This window comes from Varroa destructor, unplaced genomic scaffold, assembly GCF_002443255.2.
Source record: "Varroa destructor unplaced genomic scaffold, Vdes_3.0 BEIS01000007.1, whole genome shotgun sequence".
NCBI lineage: Eukaryota > Metazoa > Arthropoda > Arachnida > Mesostigmata > Varroidae > Varroa > Varroa destructor.
The window spans coordinates 30551802-30572906 of record NW_019211460.1 but is presented as its reverse complement, the minus strand read 5'-3'; the positions used below and the strand labels follow the sequence as shown (position 1 = coordinate 30572906).

The 21105-nt window shown below is 43.3% G+C and overlaps 2 protein-coding genes and 1 long non-coding RNA gene across 4 annotated transcripts; 1 reads left to right on the top strand and 2 right to left on the bottom strand.

Moving 5' to 3' along the window:
• Positions 1-475: 475 nt before the first annotated feature.
• LOC147754562 (uncharacterized) lies at positions 476-9190 on the top strand. Of its 2 annotated transcripts, XR_015317300.1 has the most exons (3): positions 476-683; positions 917-1024; positions 8820-9190. It is a non-coding gene; the product is annotated as an uncharacterized LOC147754562 (long non-coding RNA). The 2 variants fall into 2 exon arrangements; XR_015317301.1 differs by lacking the exons at positions 476-683; positions 917-1024 and adding an exon at positions 7831-7955.
• On the bottom strand, positions 4194-9890 carry LOC111254322 (uncharacterized). The gene is made up of 5 exons (XM_022815028.2): positions 9689-9890; positions 8793-8996; positions 8175-8319; positions 5097-7935; positions 4194-4665 (listed from the first exon to the last, which is right to left on the bottom strand). Exons 1-5 carry the CDS (start codon positions 9806-9808, stop codon positions 4467-4469), a joined length of 3507 nt encoding a protein of 1168 aa, XP_022670763.2. The 5' UTR covers positions 9809-9890; the 3' UTR covers positions 4194-4466.
• A 3171-nt stretch (positions 9891-13061) lies between these two features.
• LOC147754561 (uncharacterized) lies at positions 13062-20787 on the bottom strand. Its single transcript, XM_086975257.1, has 2 exons — positions 18908-20787; positions 13062-15475 (listed from the first exon to the last, which is right to left on the bottom strand). The coding sequence occupies exons 1-2, from the start codon at positions 19032-19034 to the stop codon at positions 14715-14717; spliced, it is 888 nt and encodes a 295-aa protein (XP_086831383.1). The 5' UTR covers positions 19035-20787; the 3' UTR covers positions 13062-14714.
• Between the last annotated feature and the right edge of the window lie 318 nt (positions 20788-21105).

The following is a 21105-nucleotide window of genomic DNA, read 5'->3' as shown; positions in this document are numbered from 1 at the left end:
CGTTAAGGTGAAGTAAAAGTTAAATTTGTCCTCAACACCTCATTGTAATAGGTCTGAAGTCTAGCTTTTAAATTGTGTAAAACACCCGTACATTGAAAACTTTTTGACGCGTTGCTTCATTCTTATGTTTCGTAAATACATGCAATTTTCACGGGATCGCTGATTAAATATATTATAAGCCTTTGTTGATTTGAAGCAACAACAATACTGGCCCATCGGTTCGTGTTAACACCTCCTCGTTGACGATGGCGAAGTGCAACACTTGTTGAAATTACATTATGTTAGTAGTTACCATACTGTTCAAATGATGCCAGCGTAGCTATATCGTTACTTCGAATAGTACAGTTACACTGGATCAAACGCGCTGAGTCAGTCCGGAGACCGAAAAGTAACCATGCTCAAGTCCACCTCGTTGTACATGCGTCCTTTTCATTTTGGTCTCTATTTATCCTTAATCAATAGGGTCAGATAGATGTCGATGATTATAGAGGTATATAGGTAGCGATCTGGACGTCTTGACAAACAAGCACAATATTGCGGGTTGGCCATCGTTGAGTCATAATCGTAAACGCCGGAAGGCTGATCGTCATCTTTTTGCTGATCATTCTAATGCCGTGAATTAGAGACAGAACCGTTGCCATGGAACAACGACATCCCAGTCCAGATGGTTTTCCAATGTGTAGGTAAGCAGCAACCCGTTGACGCGTACGTAAGCGTAACAGCAGTGAGCACCTTGAAGCCAAAACTTTGAAATCCTGACACTCTAGTTTCTCTAGGGTACAGTATAGAACGACGTACTGCTGTGAGTACATCCGAACAACGCATCAGGTTGTTCTGCTTAGATCCTGTTGTTCGGTGTGCGCTTATTAGTGCTATCTTTCATTGAACGAGATGTCTGATTTAATTTCTTTCACAGATTTTCCTAAAAGCCACTGTGCTTACATAGTGGCTTACAGCAGATCGAGCTTTACTAAGTCCTTGTCGAACCGGCAGGATACGTCGATAACAGCATTCTACCAGCGGGGTAAGTAAATTCAGTGCCTATTCTGGGCACACGTCGTCTAAACGAAGTAGACAATAGGAAACTCGCGCTAGTTGGCCGCACACAATAATGAACCCGATTGCGATCTAATTTGTAGGGCGCATCTTCTGATAGCGTTAAAAATCTTACTAGGGATGCTTTTGCATCGGATCAAGTGATTCTGAGCTGTGGCGAAGATTGATAACACAAGTGCAATTATAAATTACAATAGGTAACCCGGAGGAGGATTTTTATTGTCAGACGGTATTTTTCATTCTGGTTACGAAGGAGGTCCGCTACGATGCATTGGAACATTTTGATTTCGAACGATTGAAACGCTGGTTCTGAGAAGGTATCGAAAAATCACACAAATCTGTCGAAGACCCTAACGAATTGGACGTAACGCACAGATTACAGCAGTATCATCGAGAAAGCAAATACATTTTATCACCTCGTAGATACGCCATAGATAGATCTATAGCGTATCACCTCTTAGAACGCTGTCTGGCGAAAATTTATCCGTTCGCGAGCAGACCAGCATCACCCAGCTAGATCCGCTAACGGGCCAGCGGACCACAACGAGCATGGGCAGAACAACTCTGCAGCGGCTTCCGACAGTCTTATAAATGGAGCAGACTCCCATAGAGCAATCATTATTTTCAATGGGTTGAAAGTAAAGCATTTTTCGACAGACTGTCACAGAGTTGCCAGTCCGTCAAAGATATTCAATACTTGCAAATAATATCTCATATAATATAAATGATAGACCTACCTAAGTACGTCTAACGAAAACGCATTCTGTACCAGTATGGTATGTTTAGGAACCTATATAGGCATCCTGATATATTAAAATGGGGTAAAATGACAGTCTTAGCGGCACGTCGTGGCTCACGATCGAATCCAGGCATATACATGCCTCGTTTCTTACCGGAAGCCAGCCGTCTGATGATATGGCTAACGACAATGTCGGTCGTAAAACTCGGCGCAGCTCGCCATATATGGATGCAGTGCTCCTGATCCGATCATCTGACCTTGGAGAGAATCTGGGCGTCTGGTCAAACTAAACGATTTAGCACACCTAGCTCGTGTCAATGGATGCCATTATCTAGCGTATTGACTTAACTAGCTTACCTGGAACAGTTTCCATTAAGTTTTCGAATCCTTATAATTATAACAACGACTATATCTTGAAAGATGGCTCTAATTTTACAATTGAAATGACTTGACAGCAGCAGCAGCAGCAGAATCGGCATTTTCGAAAGTGAGTTCTCATGCTTAGGTCCTTAAAATCAAGTCCCTGAAACGGTGCAGTGGAAGCGTATTTGCCGACAAGATCTATTATCTTTATGTGGGCAAGCCTTCAGAAGCACTTGTTTTTAGGTATAGCTTAAGGAACTCCTCCACTAGGAGTCTAACCAAAGTGGGCCTTACAGAGATAATGTGGGGTTTCTTCAACAGACCTACGAAACGTTTATGGCAATCAATAATAATAAGCACTATAATGACTTCCTACTTTTTTTGATTGCTTAGTATCTAATTTATTTAGCTTCGATTGTTAATATTCACTAACTCTGAGATTTGAACGAGCGTAGCAATATTCTTTGTAGCTATTGGCTACTGTGACAATGCGTTCATCGAGGTGTGCATCAGCAAGCTAGAACATGGCGGAAAAGGAAAGCGAAGTCAATAGGATTGCTTGGAATTAACGCTGGCAAGACTCGCGGCTCTGTATGGCATAAATGAAGCACGTAAGCCTATATGTACTATATGTACTCGAATATATAATAAAGCCTCATAGGAAACGCTTTCGATTATCTTAGTTTTTCCAAGTGTTTGCGAACTATTTTCTAAAACACGCCTTTTTTTTTTTTAACAAAATAACATAACCATTTATTTAAGCTTCATGCAAAACTTGGTTACATCGCTCCCGGTTGTCGTTATACAATTTTATAGGTTTAACTTGCACCTGCCATCTATTCGGCTATGAACGAACACGGCATTTTCATGAAGGACTCTAGGCAACATGTTTTAACGGAAGTGCCTTCAGCTCGGATTTGTTTAACGTTCCAAAAGTCAGACGAACCTTATTATTGCACATGTAACCCTTAAACCAAGCCACTCCATGATCGATACTTGAAAATTAACTTCCTAACTTGTTCTACATTAGGTACTTTAGTCAAGCACTAACTTGACACGTTAACGTGATACAATGTCGAAGCACAGTGTCATCTGTTTTGTGATGGGTTTAGCAGTGTGTCTCTCTCAGCTCAACTACGTTATGTTTTTTTACTGCTGCTATTACTTTACCTTCAAATCTTTAATGACATGACCATGAAACCCCAACATATAGAATTTCTTTCTGATGGGTGTTGGCCTTTTCTCCTCGTCACGCTCTTCTAAACTCTCATCTTTCTAGCCTTCCGACTCATTGACCTCAAGTAATGGGTCGTGACATTTGATCAAGACATGTTGTCTGATAACCTAGGCTACACACTACGGTGTAAGAGCCCAGATCACTCAGGGCCTCAAGGCCTCCAAGTGTTCCCAAGGCCTCGCTGCGATAATATCTTTGACCCTCTTCTATGCCCCCGGATGTACATCGCTAGTTGTGGACTGTGCACTAACTCGATGCGGATTAAGAGTAAAGGGGACCCATCGCAATGCAGTTCAGTTACCAACCATTTTAATGAAACTATTTGACAGGCGTTGTCGACCTAACCTATTGTGTGAGGGTCGTTATTGTTGTCGGCATGGCATCTAAATATAGCTAAGTTCGATGTGCTGGAGCAAAGTGTGGGCGCGAGTCAACAGGAAGCTATTATATGTAGCCTGCAAATCACCCGGGTGTGATGCTGTAAAAGCTTTCGTCTTTGCTTGACAAGGGGCGACCGCCCTCTCTGTAGCTCAAGTGTACGCTGATGTGTCTGGCCTCACCGCCTCAAGAAGATGTCCTCGTTGAGAGGCTGTCGAGGATGGGGAGGATGTCAATTTCCGCTGTTATGGGTTTGCTCACTTTGCGTTCAACAATACAATTCTATGCCTTTCAAGACACAAAATATCTCAAAGCGAAGGTTGATTAGAGGCGACAACACTGCAAAAAGCACACAGCTTCCGCAGAGTATGTCCATCTATCGCCTGCGTTCTCTATGGTAATATTTAAAAAAAGAATCGGTTTTTCTATTAATGCTAGTGTTATTATTTTATGATTTCATCGTCGCAGGTAAGTTTATTGTTTATAAGTTATCCAAAACTTCCATCTACTTACTACTAAACTAAAATAAGGCATGGTAAACGTGCACGATGTGTTTCCATTGGTGTGAGTAAATATTGCATTTGAGATAGCTGCTGCGTGTGCTTTATAACTGCGATATGTTCTCAATCCATGTCTTTTACCATAATTAATTAGCCGGTTCACGATCGTACAATGATTTCATAACACAAGAAGCTATGTCTGCTCCTGTGCTCCGCCTACGCTCTCAGCTTGCTCCAGCACAAGCGCCGCCAATGTTTGCTGCTTCATCTCTTCAGCGGGCACCGCGCACTTCTGATATTCGGTGGGGCAACTAATGTCTTTGGTCCGTCCGATCGTGGCGGCTTTCCTGAACGTATTTGATGGGTCGTTATCGTCCTTTGGCTGGTATTCCCTTTAGTGTCGGAAACAGAGCGCAACAAGAGTGGTTAGATACTTTTTTGAAAAGATACACAAAATGATATGTTTAGTAAAGGGAGCTTTCTTAAAAATAGAGTGAAGCTGCGTTGTGATTAATTCACTGAGCACGTTTTGTGTTAAAGAATGTAAGCATTAAGATGGATTCATTCTCTATGTAAGCACAGTCAACTATTGTCATTATAGGTGTCATTAAAGCACATAGCGTTGCATGTTCGGCGCCGACATAAAACAATGCCCCTCACAGCACAAAAAAGCTGTCCTTACGGCTGGCTTAGGATCCAGATTACGTCTGAGTTTATAGTAGGCAAACATTACCGTTGCACTATTTGTGGGCAACGCGCAGGTATCATATAGTGACTTAATTCACGATAATTATATCTAGTTTACTAGTTATTTGTTACTTACAAGAAAAACTCCTGTATCTGTTGTCCAACTACTCCGTACGACTCGGGGTCCTTGGCCACTTCGCACACCAACCGTTTTAAACAGTCGTCGTGGTCATTGTCCCGAAGAAATCCGAAATACTCTTCAATCTCAGTTGGCCCAATATACACCGGAGTGTCCAGTGAATCTGAGGCCTGGTCGACATCGTCTTCATCATCGGCATCGCTATAGTCCTCATTGTCCTGGTCGTCCTCATCGTCTTCAACGTCCGCCGGTTCTTTGGGCGGAGTAGCTGCTGAGCTCTCAGAGACTTCACGGCGACGCCGACCGAGAACCGGCTGCGGCAGCAATCGCGACGCAGGCCTGACCACGTTATTGTTAGAAGTGAATAATGTCGCCATACTGTGATACTGATCCGGAATCGTCTCACTGATGTCGTTCGATGGCGCGATTGATTCAGCGATTTCCTGTGCGATGTCATTGGGAGTGTCAATTTCAAACTTTACAGGTTTATGTAGGCTGAACTGAGCGTCAAGAACTTGAGGAGCCTCGTTTACGGGAGGAGGCAGTGCGCTGCTCCCGAAAGGTGTAAAAAATTCGGGTGTTTGCGCTAAATCAGAAGGTGAAATCGACAATGAGTTAACATTGGTGGTTGATGGAGGTGAGTGCGTCATCGAAGAACCTTGTACAGCACGATATGCAGGAAACTGAGGTCCATGACCGTTTACCGGCCGAATCACGGTTTTAGAGGTGACACGCGTCCCAGGGTGAAATCTAAATTGTGACACATGATTTAATGTTGGCGCCACTTTAGTCAAAGTCTCGTGTATAGCGTGTGATGGTAATTCGGCTGGCATTTGGTGATCGGCAACGGTAGTTCTCAAAAGAGGACGTGCTAATGAGGGTTGTGCAGGAAAATGGGCTCTACTGCTTTGCACGGGCCGATTCGTCGTTTCATAGGCGAAAGGGGTTTCGGGGTGAACTGGAAATTGTGTGACATTTGATGTTGGCACCGTTTCGATGGAAGGTCCCTGTACAATGTTGGACGATAATTCGGTGGGCACGTGGTGGGCCATGGCAAACTGACCATCTTCCTGTGCAAGGACACTGCCAACGGGTTCTGGAATATGATGGCTCTCAGGGAGCTTACTTAATTGTATCCACGGGTTCGAAATTGGGATCTGTTCAGAGACCTGCCCAGAAACATCGGAAACATTAGGTCGCTCAGAGCGGATTACATCTTCGGATATAAGGGGCTGGACAGGCTCGACGTTGTTACGAGGTGGGATCGTGATCATATTGTCGGAGGTGGACTGCAGTGCTTCAGCAGCATTGGAAGCGGCGCTAGAGTCCTGCGTGTTTCCAGTAGATCGGCTCATAATAGCAGATGCTTCCTGATCAGCGAAATTATTCGTTACAACAGAAAGAACCTTTTTTACGTGCGTGACCATGTTACTGCCCTCAGCAGATGCTGTTTGCTGCAGAGGTTCGGCAGATGTCGTTGGAATAGTCCCAGCAGCTTGGTGTAGTGAACCCGCTGTGGCCGTCTTCAGCTGAGACGGAAGCTGTCCCCGGAAATAATCGGTGTTATTTTGCATCGCATGCATTTGATCGTTATGTTGTACGTCTTCAAGTACCGAGTTGACAAAGTTCTGTTCTCTGGTCACGCTGCTAGTTGCCTTCTGTATCTCGTCAGCGGAAACTGCAGATCCCGAAGCGGAGGAGCTGGACCTTGAAGGCGAAGCGGACGACGATGGGAGCGAAAATGACTCGGGATCGGCGTGTCCAACAGTCGAATCTATCGAAGACGATGGAGGACTGTCACTGATCGCCGAGAAATTCTTTTCATTTGTTAAAGAGCTCGCACCATCCGGGACATGAGATTCATCTTGAGTCATGAGCGAGTTGTCAGAAGTCTGCAACTCGGTTTCCGGTCCGGTGTCAAGGGAAGTATTTTGGGAAGGCGTCAGTGACTGGTCATTAGGATCGAACACTTGGACGGAAGCAGAGGTCGGATGAGCTGACGAGCCACCCGTGGACTGAGCAACCGGACGCGCCGGTTGGCTATATCCTGGAACTCGCCGCTTTGACTGTCGATTATTCGATGGCTCGTCGTACGGTCTCAGTTGTTTAGACTCAAGTGCTGGAGGCTGTGGGTATCCCCGTTGTGACGGATGGATGTACGTAGGCTTAGGCATCGGAGGTAGGACATATCCTCTTTTAGAGGCCTGACCATATGCTTTAGGTTCTTCATGTTCAGGCGGGGCATAAGCTTTCTGTGGTAATTGACCGTATCCTCCGCTCTCAGGCTTCCGCGGTGGAAGCGGAATATATCCTTTTTTAGGGGCCTGACCAGATCGTTTGCGTTCTTCAGACTCAGCTGGCGCAGGCTGGAAGTAGCCGTTCTGTCGCGGCTGACCGTAATTTTTGGACTGTTCAGGCTCCGACGATGGAGGAGAGGTATATCCTTTTTTAGGGGCAAGACCATATTTTTTAGGTTCTTCAGGCTCAAGCGGTGTAGGTTGAGCATAACTCTTTGGTATCGACTGACCGCGTCCTTTGGACTGATCAGGCTCCGTCGGGGGAGATAGGGCATTTTCTCTTTTAGGGGCCTGACCATATCCTTTAGGTTCTTTAAGCCCAGGGGACGCAGGTTGAGCGTAGCTCCACTGCTGTGATTGTGCATTTTCCATCATAGGTGTTCTGCGTACCGATGATGCATAGCCTTGCGCACTACTCTCAACGTTTTGGGTTGCTTGCGCGAATGGGAAAGGATTTTGCACTCGAACCGGCTGCGGCATTCCGAAGTCACTTGAACCCAGAATTTTGCTTTCAAGTGACGATTTGAAAAGAGGAGATCCTGCAAACGGACAGATGAAGGTAAGCCAATAGAATAGCTACGCTGATATTTTAAAAACATTACATTCATACCTGTACGGCGGAATTTATTTTCAATACTAAAGCACGGACGAGACCTTAATGTTTTCTGTCACTTTTTTTAGACCCATTTTAATATCCAATCGGGTTCCAGATTAACAGACGGTCTCCTATTATAGCAATACAATGTTGAATGTCTGCTGTAAGATAAAACGAACTTACCACTGAAAATGCTGCCCGTGTTTGGTTGTACCGCAATGACCGGATTCAATACAGTTGCCCCAGAAAGCAGACGCAGTATGAAATTCTGGCTTAACTGGTTTTGCTGTTCAGGGAAGCTGTTGCGGATGACTTGCCCCCTTAGATGCTGCAAGCAGACGCATTATAAACACCGATAGATCAACGCAATGGCTACAGTCTCTTCGTAGGCTATGTTAAACTTCCATTGGCAACTGGTTAGAGCCGTAAGACTGATCAATTAAAGCAACGCTAAAAGTTAAATCACTATAATTACAGTAGCTCTATAATATGTGAGCTGACTTCATTAAGTGCAGCGCTAATGGTAGCGTTTAAACGGCAAAATGGCGGAAGTTCAACTGCTACCACACCTTATTGCCTTAGTTAGCAGGATCCGTTTTCTGTTTCAAAATGCATTTTGAAGTTTCAACTAAGAAAATACATTTACTTCAGCTAAATCAAAATAACCTTGTCCTAACAATTACCTGAAGTGTGTGAGTTCATTTGTATTTTTCAACTCTAGCTGAAATCTCTGCGACCGACTAACGAAATTAACTTTAATATTAACTATGGACATTAATTACAAATTGATAGATTACTTACAGGATACTGTACGAAAATCTGTTCCAGCTCTTCTTCCGAACCTACGATAACTGAAACTGATCTTGTCAAGCCGTCCCCCGTTCCTTGAGTTACCGTGGCCGCGCTATTGGGGGTGGCAGAGAAAACTGGAGGAGGGATAAGTTGTCCGACAAGTCGTCGCAAAGGCTTACCTGAGGTGAAAAAGGCATTTGCCATTGGAGTCGCCTGAAAAGAGAAAAGGACGTGGAACTGAATGCCTAGCCCTCTACAATAACATGATTCCAAGTCTCACAACACGAGCGTTTTCGCTGGCGGATAGTTAATCAGCATATAAGCTAGCTTTGTGTGTGGAATCAGTCCATGATTAACATCTGATAATAAAAACTCTATAATAGATCTCTCAATATATAAATAATTAAGCAGAAGCCAAATGGTATCCTATAAAGCGTCTTGCCACTGCTGTGATATAGAAGCGAACGTTTATGTAAAAAACCATCTGCTTCTTCTATTTGAAGAGCCTCAGTCCATTTAGTTAACGTTCTCGATTGGGCAGGATCAAATTTGATCAAGCTTATTTCAAGACGAGCGTCTGTGAACATAGATTGCGTCTGTGAACAGGCCGATTGAGCCATTGTAAGTTTTTATATGTATGTATCTATAGTTGCTTTCGTGTCAAAACGTTATCCCCGCTATGGTAGATAAAAACATATTTATTAATTAGTGAAGTACGCGTGTAAATCGCATTTAACAGGAAGCGGTACACTTGGTTGGAAGTTCCTATTCATCATACAGTGTAATTGTCACCAATATTCGAAATTCATCTTAGTGCAGCGTCAGCTATGCGAACGTTTATTCTATTTAGTAGATAATTAAAAGGTGCCTAACAGTAAATAGGCTTAATTAACTGATGGCCTTACCTCAATTAGGAATAGTCCGCCAATAATAATGGCATTTCTCGCGGCTTTCGATGATACACCGGGGCTTGGGATGGATGTCAGGGCAAACACAGTACATAAGAGTATTTGTAAATACGACATGATTCAGCCTTCGGGCTGTGGCTGTACCGTGCAACAGCTGCCCTTGAGAAGTATCTGATGGATACGATTGCTAGACAACGCTACAGACGTTCGGAAATGTTTAGTCTCTCCTGACTGGATGCGCGCCATATATACTGTCTGGCGGAGCATGTGAGGGTGTTTGCACAAAGAGAGGTCCTCGACGAATCAGAGCTCTGGCTCTGATCATCTACGATGAAACAGGGGTTAGATTAAACGTCCGAAGCGCAAGCCAACATCAGAGATTCGATCGGGTTCGGGTGCTAACGCTATCGGTTCAGAGAAGGCTCGTCCGCCGTCGTCCGATCTCGTAAGCGTATCAAGGAGGGTCAAGTAGAATCGATGAGGAAACTAGCACAATGGCTACTAATCACTTATGTTTTCCGTTACACAGCAATGCAACGGGGTCACTGAGGCAGCATACTCAAATCACTTGAATTAACCCCCCTCGACAGGTTTTGCACGTGCTTGTTGTCTGTTGTAGGTATGTTATTGCCGACTGGCCGCGTATCACTTCGCTGGAATCGCGGGGTAGCACAAGACGGAATCTGGCGAGTAAACGTATGCACTATTTCAACATGGCTCGAATCGTCGTAGCTTTGTTGAAACCGCAGAAATGTTAGCCGCCTCTAATAAAACAGTGCTACGCCTTAAGACATCTCTTTTTCAGTGTTAAGAAGACATCGAAATTTGCTTTATTGGGCTGAGTACCGTCGGCGTTTTGTGATTAGTTTAGACATTTTTTTTTCTGAAGGTGCGATTTCTCGGAAAATCCAACAAATTCGTGTTTAGTGGCATGAAGGTCTCAGAGAAGACAGATGGCAACATTACATTTGTCGCCTTGGTGAGACATCGGTAACGGCTAAACTTCTGCTAGAAGATTTAAATGAAATATACCGCGTGACTCATAAACGCAAGCGCACGATGCGCTCATCATTAAAATGAAGAATATTAGCAGGCATGAGAAAGTGGACGCTTGTTATGTTATCTTACATATACATCAAAGTAAGCCTCTTATTTAATTGGAAGCTTAATAAGCAGGCTTCTCCTAGGACATCTGTGCAACTCGCTTCAACACAACGAGAAAGTTCAGCTATCATTCTATCAACCTAATCATTAACAGAGTTAGTAATAGAGCTTACTTGGTCATAGACGACAGAACGTCAAAGATCCCATTCAAAGAAGTACTTCTCGAGCAACAATATTCACTTACAATGATTACCCATCATTGGGTCGGTTGCTTATATTTAGTTGTTTTCTCTCGTTTGATGGCGGTGTACCACCAGCTAGGCCTGACAGGGCATAAATCTTCACAGTCTGTGGTCGGGTAGAGTATGCTTGTTTCCGAAATTGTTTCTTTTTCAGAAGACATTCACGGAATTGAACTTGCCAATCGATGAAAACTATAGTACTAGACGATGCCGAGATGATAAGTTAAATCATCATCATCATGGACAATTATCTTCTGCGTGCAATCGCAGTACGTGCCGAAGATTGGCTCGTCGAATGAGCACTGGCCGTCTTTCTAACTATATGGGTGTAAAGCCATATGTCTTAAATAATATGAGTTGGTGTCACTTGAAGACTCGGATTTAGCGATGGTAAACGCAGTAAAAACTACTGGAATATTTACATTCAGATTTAAGAGAGTCTATTTTAAAGATGAGTGAAAAGTTCTCTTCTAAATTTGACAATCTTATTACGATTCAAGCACAAATTCTGCCCTGGCTCGTAAAGCAATCGTACCGTTTTTGGTCGCAGTACCAAGAGAAAAGACCGAGAACTATGCCGCTTTCGTTCCGGGAAAACATGGTAAAATTATTATGATAAATATTATATAGGCAGAAGCGAAGGGTCAGTAGCTATGACGTCGCCAACAGGTTACCACCAAACGACTGACAATTTCCCAACAAGCTATTGAAAAAAATCGGCTGGGACTAGTAAAAACAAAAAGAGGTATGATGTATGACCACTATGACAAAGCAAAACGGTGCAAAACTTGGATCATATGAGCCCGGACCCTCTTGCAGCATCAGCTTCGGTTTCTGCAGAACTCCTTTAATCGCGCTGATTTAGTCTCAATAGCAGAATGCAAAGCTCACTTATCGCAATCTTTGTCCAGATTGTCTAGAAGCCATAGCAGCAGAGACTATGATATTACCAAGCGGGTGGCAAAAGGTGGAAGAATGATGTTATTTTGAATTATAAAACATGTTTGTTTTACCTTTGGCCTAGAAGTGGCTAATTCATTTTCGAAAACCTGTTAGATTTTACCTCTTCTACCTTTTAATTTTACCGACTTTTTCAATCTCTAATCATGAGACTGATTGTTATTTAGCTTGCAGCGATTGTATCTAATGGAACGATTGCGTGTGATCGGCAGAGATCGATCGTGGTGAAAGACCTCTTCCTTATATGAGACCAGTTGCCCTCTAAATAGACGTAAAACTACATTTCTAACTAACTCTAATAGTGTTCTAATGAAATGGCCAACTTCACGCAGTTATAGATAAGCCTTACAAAATTATCTATTGGATGCGAGCGCTGGGTGCAAACTGAACCTGCCTTACCAGATTCATCGGCAATTACGGCGACTGAAAAGGTCGAGATTTCTATCGCAGCAAATCAAGTAAAAGCGTTCTCATGTAACCTCAAAAAAAAGGAAGGTCAGACTAATAGCTTACCAGATCGGGCTAACGTAGTCCTTTGAGGCTAGCAAACGACTAACTCCTTTATGTAAGCATTCGTTTCTATGAGTATACTCATAGAAGCACTCATACTGGGAAAATGGCTATATCTGTTCATAGTTTCCAATACGGTTAGGCATATTTTTCTACCTACTACTTATGTAAACATATTTCTCTAGTAACCTATTGGACTACATATACCCCGCTTTATAAATTACTGACTCGTCTTATCTTTCCAGAGTGTGACTGCTTCTCGTAACAGCCAGGCACAATTGTTCTTAGCTATACCTTATTACAGTTACATAACACGTGCCCGTAGTCAACGATCTGGACATACGACGCCCTTGGTAACGAGTTTGCCTGCCAAGTTTGCGAATACTTAACGTCGTTAAGGTTTAAATACCCCGCGTGTAGATAGATTACGTGTCGTGCTGGGTGGAAGCGAGCTGTCCGAAGTCGCCGTTCACCGTGAAGCTACGTTTAACCAGCGCAATAGTTACTACCCTTTCTAATCCTGTCGTAGTCACAGTGGAAACCCACTGAAACGCAAGCGAGGCGACACGTTCGAGCGCATTGCAGAGTCTTTACATATACTAAAAACGATAATAATCAACGACCGGAAGTTTTTATGGTATATTGAAAAAGCACCTATTCTATAAAATGTATCGTTACTGTCTTTTATTTCATAGCTTTACTTCTTTATGGAAGATAGATATATACAATAAATATACAAAAATGAGTATTATGCATTTGCAATGTACCATATCAGCTTCTATAAATTAGTTCTCTCTTCTTCTGGGTCCTTTCACCGGGATATTCCCTAAGGTTCTTATAAATCAGCCACATTCGTAATACCTCTCTATACGTGCATAAGCTAAAGGTCAGTGTTATTCGACAGACGGAATCGGCTGATACAGAAAGTCTAAGAAGTATTGAGCTCCCTAACGCCGTTTCGTACACGGGAACCCGTTGTAATTCATCATAGTTTTTTTTCTCTGATTTGTAAAACGTTGCTGACATCAGTGTTTTACCAATGCGGTTTCTCTCAATTGTGAGACTCTATCAATCGTTGCAAAATCGGGAAAATTGGCCACACAGGGGGCGCTGGAGGTTTCCAATATAAGGAAGGACGACGTTCAGCTCTACCTTGTTTATGTTTTAATAAATCCGTTCATCTCATCACCCCCCCCCCCTGATTGTAATTGTGAACACATCTGCAAAATCTTTTTTCTTTCGTTATAGGAGACAAGAAACCCTCTAGCCGTACGCTAAACGTAATGTTAAATGCAAAGGAGCTCAGCCATGTCTAACTAATACTAAATTCAATAGTACCTGTGCGGATCGAGGATGCTGAAGAGAGCTGCCCTCCTATTTCGCCAGTCTGTTGAGCTGTCTGCACACGCCCCTATACTGACTGCTGCCATTGAGTACTATATGGAATTGGTAATTATGCCTAGTGATTTATCGTTACTGCCAAAGCAAAGAGAACGGAGAATTAGGCTGTTCTGATATTTCCGAAACGTGCTCGTTTCCGACCTGTCCTCAGGCTGATCGAGACTGAACAGCAGTTAAATAGTATGTGAAACCGCGATATGAATCTTATCTGCGCGCATATTAAATAAAATAATTAAACAACATCTTGTTGTTGTTGTTATACCTTAGCTTTACAGACTTCATAAAGTTGTTTAGATTGGCAAGTACTGCTATTTATTTAATTTCATAGTATAAATATTCTATCTGTATTTATTCTATCTATTAAATATTTATTAACGTAAATATCAGTGGAAGTTGACAAACGGCAAATTGCCCGCCTTTGTAGAAGGACTACGTTCATGTACAGATATATCATACACACAATTGTACCACCTACAAAGGCCTGTTTATACATTTCCGCATGGATTTCTTCACAAGTACAGCTTATTGTCTCGTGCCGTTTGTAGAGCCAAGTTCGTGCACTGGGCATCAAGTTAATCAGACACATCGAACAAAAGATTTCGCCGTCATGGTGTAAACCATCACACGTCCGCTATACGAATCGAGTAATAATTGCGAATTCGCCTATTGAATCAATTTGACTCTCAATTTCTTATCATCTATAGGGAATTTCTTTCACTGATATTTTTCGACCGACAGGCAGGCAGGCGAGTTCGTTTAGAAGACAAGTGACCCCCCTCCAATCTCCCCCCGATAACCTTTGAGCTCTAAGCCTCATCCTCATCATCAGGGTCGCTGTTTGGCTCCTCCTTTGTAACCTCGGTTCGCCACTCCACACCCTTCAGATCGCATTGCTGATGGTCTGGCTGATCTGACAATACTGCAGATGGCGCCGGGGATGCTAGATCGGAAGGGAGTGAATCTGGATGACTCAACAGATGTTTGTGCAACGGTGGGCTGTGCTGTCTGGTCGTCGACCTCAACGTGCCCGAGTGTTCGGCAGGCTTATGGCTGAGATGCAGCTGCTGTAAATGCAGTTGAGGCCGCTGAAGATGCTGCTGTTCACGTGCATGATGCAGCTGTGCCATTAAATTTTGATGTAGAAGTTGTTGATAGAACGTCCAGAAGTTCGATTGGCCTAAGCCGCCGGGCAACGCCAGAAATGGGGCACTTCGAAGGGCGGAAGGTGCAGGAGATAATTCAATGAGATCGCGACTAATCGCACCTGTAATTCCTTGAATCGTGCCATTGGTATTGGCTGACATTGAGACGGACCTCGGCTCCGGACTGATCGTCGGATCGGCGCCGTCTGGCATTTGCTGACGACGTTTGGTTTTGTAACGCCGGTTCTGAAACCAGATTTTCACTTGAGTTTCAGTTAGACCGAGACTACGGGCGAGTTCAGCACGCTCCGGACTTGATAAGTAACGCTGACCGGAAAAACGGCGCTCTAAAGCACACACCTGTGAGTGGCTAAAAGCTGCTCGACATCGCTTCTTTTTCAGTGGCTTGCCGTCAAGAAGACCACCTGGAATAAAGAAAAGTACAAGGCGCTGTGATGATTAATTTAAGATAGATGCGATCCGTGGGCCTGCACGTGTGTACGGATAAGGTTTGTTTGGCGCTTTTATATTTTCAGACGTTCCTCTTATAGGGCCAAACGAAATCAGATTTTTATTTGTAAGCAGCTCTTTGTGCTATTTCGAAATCTGCCTCGAAATGCAAACCAGTCGTTATGTGGGGTTTGCTGATAATCACTTTCACTGTTATTATTAGTCCTGCTTATTATAGAAACGTCAATGCTATTGACTCGCTTAGGTCTAGTCCTGAACGAAGGGTGGTGCATCGACTGGCTCTATCACCTTGTTGCAAAGGTTCCGCTGCTAGTTTTCTATGGTTTGCTACACGATTCGTTTGTAGCGACTTTTCAATGTTATTAATTGACACACATACGCAAAATATCAGATATATGAAATGGAATAAATTTAACACAGCCTTAACTATTGATCCGGAGGGAGAGATGATATGGGGAAGTCGACTTTTCGACAAGCTGAAGTAGCTATGAACGTCTGCAAACTAATCGCACCTTTATAAATAATCATCATACTATTCTAACAAGTTTATAGAAACACCAAAAGCGCTCGTAACAACGGACTGTTTCTAGTGAGGGGTACTTTCATATTGCAGACTTTAGCATCAAAGGTTTAAATATCGTAAGTTGCGAAAAAAGAAAGCTGTGAAAAGAAGACGAAACGAAGACAGAGACTATACCTACAGAAGCTAACACAATTAATTGGATATAGGATTCCTTGCGCGCCGTACCCGGCAGTTAATAACATCACCCTCGGTGTTCTCATCTGACGCAAAGGCTTTTGTTATCGGCTTAGTTTCCATCTTCTTTTATCCGGTAAGTAAGTTCAATCGCACGAAAATGATTCGTGCTCTCAATTGCATTTTGATTTATATTTTGTGTCTATAATATATTATAGTCATGACGCAATAGTACCGCTACAAACGCTATTTGTTCATGTAACACTTCGTCCTTGTACACCGATAGCGACGTAAATGTTTAAGACTATTGATACGAACCGTAACATTATATATATATATATATATATATATAGATCAGCGTTTGTAACAGATAGCAGATAGGTTTATCCGCTGCTATTTCTCCAATGGGCCATTTATTATCAGCGCGGCTAGATTTTATTTTGCGAATATAGATATATAGATTGCATGAAAAGCTATCGTCGAACCCTTACCAAGCAAACACAATCTTCTTCATTACCGAACAGCAAAAGGATCCGAACGGATCTATTCAAAAACGCATGGCTGTTATAGCCACAACGGCGTAATGGAAGCCGCCAAAGATGGCTGGGTTTTGATGGCAGTAACCACAACATATGCTTACGCTAAATATGGACAACTGCAAGAGAGGACAAGCCCACAAAAATTACGCCTGAAGACATGTTAACTTATTGCGGCCCAATTGAATAAACGAACGTTGTGTGGGTACTCTTTTTCCTATTAGTGGTAGCCCTGTTGCTATTCCCATCTTTTTTCGTTACCTGCGCCAACACCTGCGGTCAGTCCTGGATATATGTACATGTATGTGTATACAGATGTTCGTTCAGTTGGTCGATTTGTAGTAAATCACACAGCAAGCGAACATCGTAAGGTCTATGTTCCATAATTTAAAGAACTTGCCGTACGAACTGCTGGCGATACAGGCATTTTCAGCAGCGAACCTTTCTCTTATACCGATAATACCCAGCTGCGCCTGATTCGCCCAGTTCGAATCGTTGAGCAAGTGTTATATCTGATTAAGTGATGATTAACACCTAAGGCGTCAATGGCTTCTTGAGAAATAATAAGGACATTGTATCTATAGGACGTAGGACGTCGGTTATAGGTGAAACTCTGTGATCAAGTAGGCTAAGGTAGTGGCCTAGATGAACCTTACAATAGCTTTGTCTTTTGCTATCTTGCCTTGCCACTACCTGCACCCTGGAGTGCTTCAAACGTAGGCCAAGATACGATTTAAATACATATTATAAAATAGCAAAACACTTAGAAATCCATATTTTTAGATATCGATTATCAGCCGTTGGACCGGTCGATAGTTTTGGCTGAAAGGAAATAGTCATTTGTGGACTCTTTGGGTGTAAGCACCAGATTAGCATGGATGTGATGGTACGCGATGATACGCAAAGTAACTGCTCCATTACATAGAGTTGATCAGAGTGTCAAGCTGACGTATAACATGGGTACTTCGCAGACGGCGTCGTAAGCATGCTTGAGAGGACATTTTTAGATGATCTCTATAAGGTGTTTTCATAGATCAATAAAAGGCCAATTAGTTTAATAAAAACAAAGATTTGGACCTGTTTTTAATCGGAACTGCTGTCAATACGAGCATTTTCAGCCGCCAACCTTTCTTTTATAGCGATAAATACAGCTTATGGGTGGGTCTATTAGGACCCGTTATTCCCTAAAGTGATATAGAGTAGCTGTTGTCATATTTATCATTTACTCTGTTGTCAATTGGTATCTGAGAGAGCGAAATCGATTTAAAATTAGAGCATTACGTTATTGAGGTACAATTGTCTCAAAGGCGGGCATCGCTTAGGCCTTGGTTACAACACGACTATCATTAATTGAACTAGCATTAACTATCGACATGTGTCCTATGGACGATGGTTAACAGATATTTTTCTTACATTGCCTTGTGCCCTTTCGCTTCTCATCTGTCCTATTTTCGATATCTATCGGCTTCGAAATCATCGATACTTAGTAATTATAGTTTGAGAGGGCTAAAATGCTATATGCAGCCAGCTCGCCTGATACACCTCTGTATATAGATTTGATTATTCTGACTGTTTTTTTTTTGATGACGGCTAACAAAATAGATAAATAAATAAATTATAGCTAAAAAATCGAATCATACTAAACACAAAGGGATATCATACGATTTACACAACGCTCCCTTTAAATGCTACACATATACATAAACCATATATTGTAACCTTAGATATATTTCTCCGTTTATAAGCCTCGGAGTACCATCTAGTATCAAGCTGTCTATGTACGCCTATTTGAGGCTCACGCTTAACAAGCATGGATAACGTTTCTCCGCCGTATGGTCCAAACGTGCTCTGTGAAACTAGCGGACACTTCACTTCGAAATTGCTATCTAGTCATTTACAGCTTATATGCTTATTTATATACTGAAGTGTCTAGTCACGAAGAAAGAAAGAGCTTCAAAATCAGTTACGAAGGTATGTATTATCTTCACAAATGTTAATTAGTCGTCACGAGTTTTAGAAAGCATCAAAATGAACGTACTTAGTTCATTATATGCCCTACAATAGAATGAATACGTTCTTTAAACGCTTTTTAACACTCCTCAACGCATCGAAACTTCGAAGAATACTGTTTATTTAAGTTGACGTGTACTTACTTGTAAATGAACGTTCGTAATCACTGTCTCTGGCATGAGTAATGCGTTCACTGTCGTCCACATTGACAAGGTTTTCGATGAGGAAGTTTGAAGACATGGCAGAAATCGTTGGTCGTGAGCTGAGCATCTTCTTAATATGTTGTTTCCACTTTACTGATTCGAAAACGTATTTTGTTTATACCAAAATGAATGTTTGTTCGACGACCGTATTATGATGAAGATGCTTCACACATTCTGCGTGCTGATCTATCAGAATTAAACTCTTTTGGCGGAGTTTATATCTGAAGTCTCTCCTTCACGAGATGCCACGACTCAAGAAACCCTCTTTCTGAGTTAAACTGCCACTAAAGCTTAGCTGATTTTTCACGTGTACTTCGATTTGCTAATCGAATTCGCAAATTCATTTAGATGGTAGCCCCCTACAGATGACTCCAGTCGTCTGAAGTGCTTAAGTAAGGTTTTTCGTGTCTGGTTGATCTCGGTTTGAAACGGTGAGTTTCAAAAAATATATAGATGCAAATCTTCGCCAAACGCTGGTGCTTTATTCAATCAATTTGGCATTGATCATCATCAACAACAACGTCAGAATAATGAGGAGTTCTTTACTGATTTTTTCTTGGATTTCTTCCTGAAGATCCTTAGAACAGGGTCGGGAGCTTTGCTGGCTGCACACAACTCGGGTTCGCAAGGCAAACGCATTCGCTACTCGCTTGATCACACTTACCTGTTTTATGTGCTTCTTCACTACCCTGGTCCTGTCTCTTCGTCTATTCGCCCGTCCTGCAAAAGTTGGTTACCTTTGCCACAGCGAATTTTTTCAACGGCGAGTCACACTGCCTTGGAATCACTGCACATGAGCAGAGCACTTAAAACTCACTAAGACTGTGAAGAGGCGAAACGGAGCGACCGCCGTAGCTGCTCTTCCAATAGGTGTTGTCCGTCTTTCTACCACTTGTATTTCGGGTTTTGTTGGGGAGCCCAGTATACGATGGCGGTGTTGCTCACGGCAAAGATGGCGATGGCCGCAGTGAGTTGTCACTCCTTGGTTCACCAATACCAATATTACTACTGTTCGTGCTGCTGCGTCGGCTTCTGGCGATTGTCGCGAGCAGTCATCAGGTACGCTGGCCTGCTCTTGCGCGACGAGGAGCTACCATCAGGCAGCATTAAGAGCAGTCATCACGACGGTGTCCGTCACCACAGACAGCAGTGAGCTGGCTGGCAAGCCACTTTGCCGTAAGGGCCGTAACTCTCAAGAGCCACTGATCAAAAGTGAAATACCCCAGCTAGGTACGACGACCTTTTCTCTACGTGCTCTCACAGTGCTAGCGCTTCACTTCTACTGCGGAATCGGCACTCTGCCTTATGACTGCGGGACGATAGTTCCAAGCGGCGTCTCACAAACAGGTCGTAGTTGTTCACTCGCAGCTGCTGCAATTGCTGCTGAATACCGGGAAACAGCTGCAGTTCATCGATGATAACAACAACAGCAACGAAGGCGACAGCCACTTCTACTAGTGGACGCCTCGGCAACAAGAAAAACAACAAGTTCCCGCTAGTAAACACGCGGCTGAACAATTTGAAAAAAGAGTCTAAATGAGCGGATGAGTGCGGGAGACCCTTTACGGGAGGACTTCTCACCTAAAGTGAGGGACAGTCACGCACTGATCCGCTATCTAACACAAAGTGAGTTCCCTGGTTGGGCTTGGCCTGGGCGGCAACGATAGCAGCGGCCGCGTCGAGTCGGCTGCTACCCCTGTGCTCACTGTTCCTCACACGGAACCCCACCGCTGTATGCCACGCAATCGAAGCGGCAGCAGAAAGAACAGCCTGCGCACAATCGTCGTCAGGAGCAAGCCAAAAACTTCTTCAACAACAAGAAAGGCCTGAAACCCTTGTGCGACTCCCCTTCGCCGAAGAACTCTTCGATTCTACGAGGGCCTGTGGCCGCCGCGGCTGCGGTATACATCGACGGCCATTCACCGCCTAGGGCGGCGCCTCCCGTCTGTTTCTGGCCTATCAGAAAGCGCGGGTTTGAGAGCCCGCCCCGATCCGAAGGGTTCGACGAGCTGATTGGCTCGAACGAAGCAGTAATTCTACCTAACAATATGGAGCGCCACTGTCGAATAAACAAGAGCGCCTGATTGACTCGACAAACGAAAAAGCTTTACTATATTCGTGGGGTATAGGCGATCTGG

Bases quoted from the DNA above. Each gene is read 5' to 3' on its own strand.
- LOC111254322 (XM_022815028.2), bottom strand. From the start codon at position 9,808: ATGTCGTATTTACAAATACTCTTATGTACTGTGTTTGCCCTGACATCC. The intron at 8,997-9,688 runs GTAAGGCCATCA...TTCTCTTTTCAG, and splicing joins GCGGACTATTCCTAATTGAG to GCGACTCCAATGGCAAATGC. The intron at 4,666-5,096 runs GTAAGTAACAAA...CCGACACTAAAG, and splicing joins CAGATACAGGAGTTTTTCTT to GGAATACCAGCCAAAGGACG.
- LOC147754561 (XM_086975257.1), bottom strand. From the start codon at position 19,034: ATGCTCAGCTCACGACCAACGATTTCTGCCATGTCTTCAAACTTCCTC. The intron at 15,476-18,907 runs GTAAGTACACGT...TCTTTATTCCAG, and splicing joins TTACGAACGTTCATTTACAA to GTGGTCTTCTTGACGGCAAG.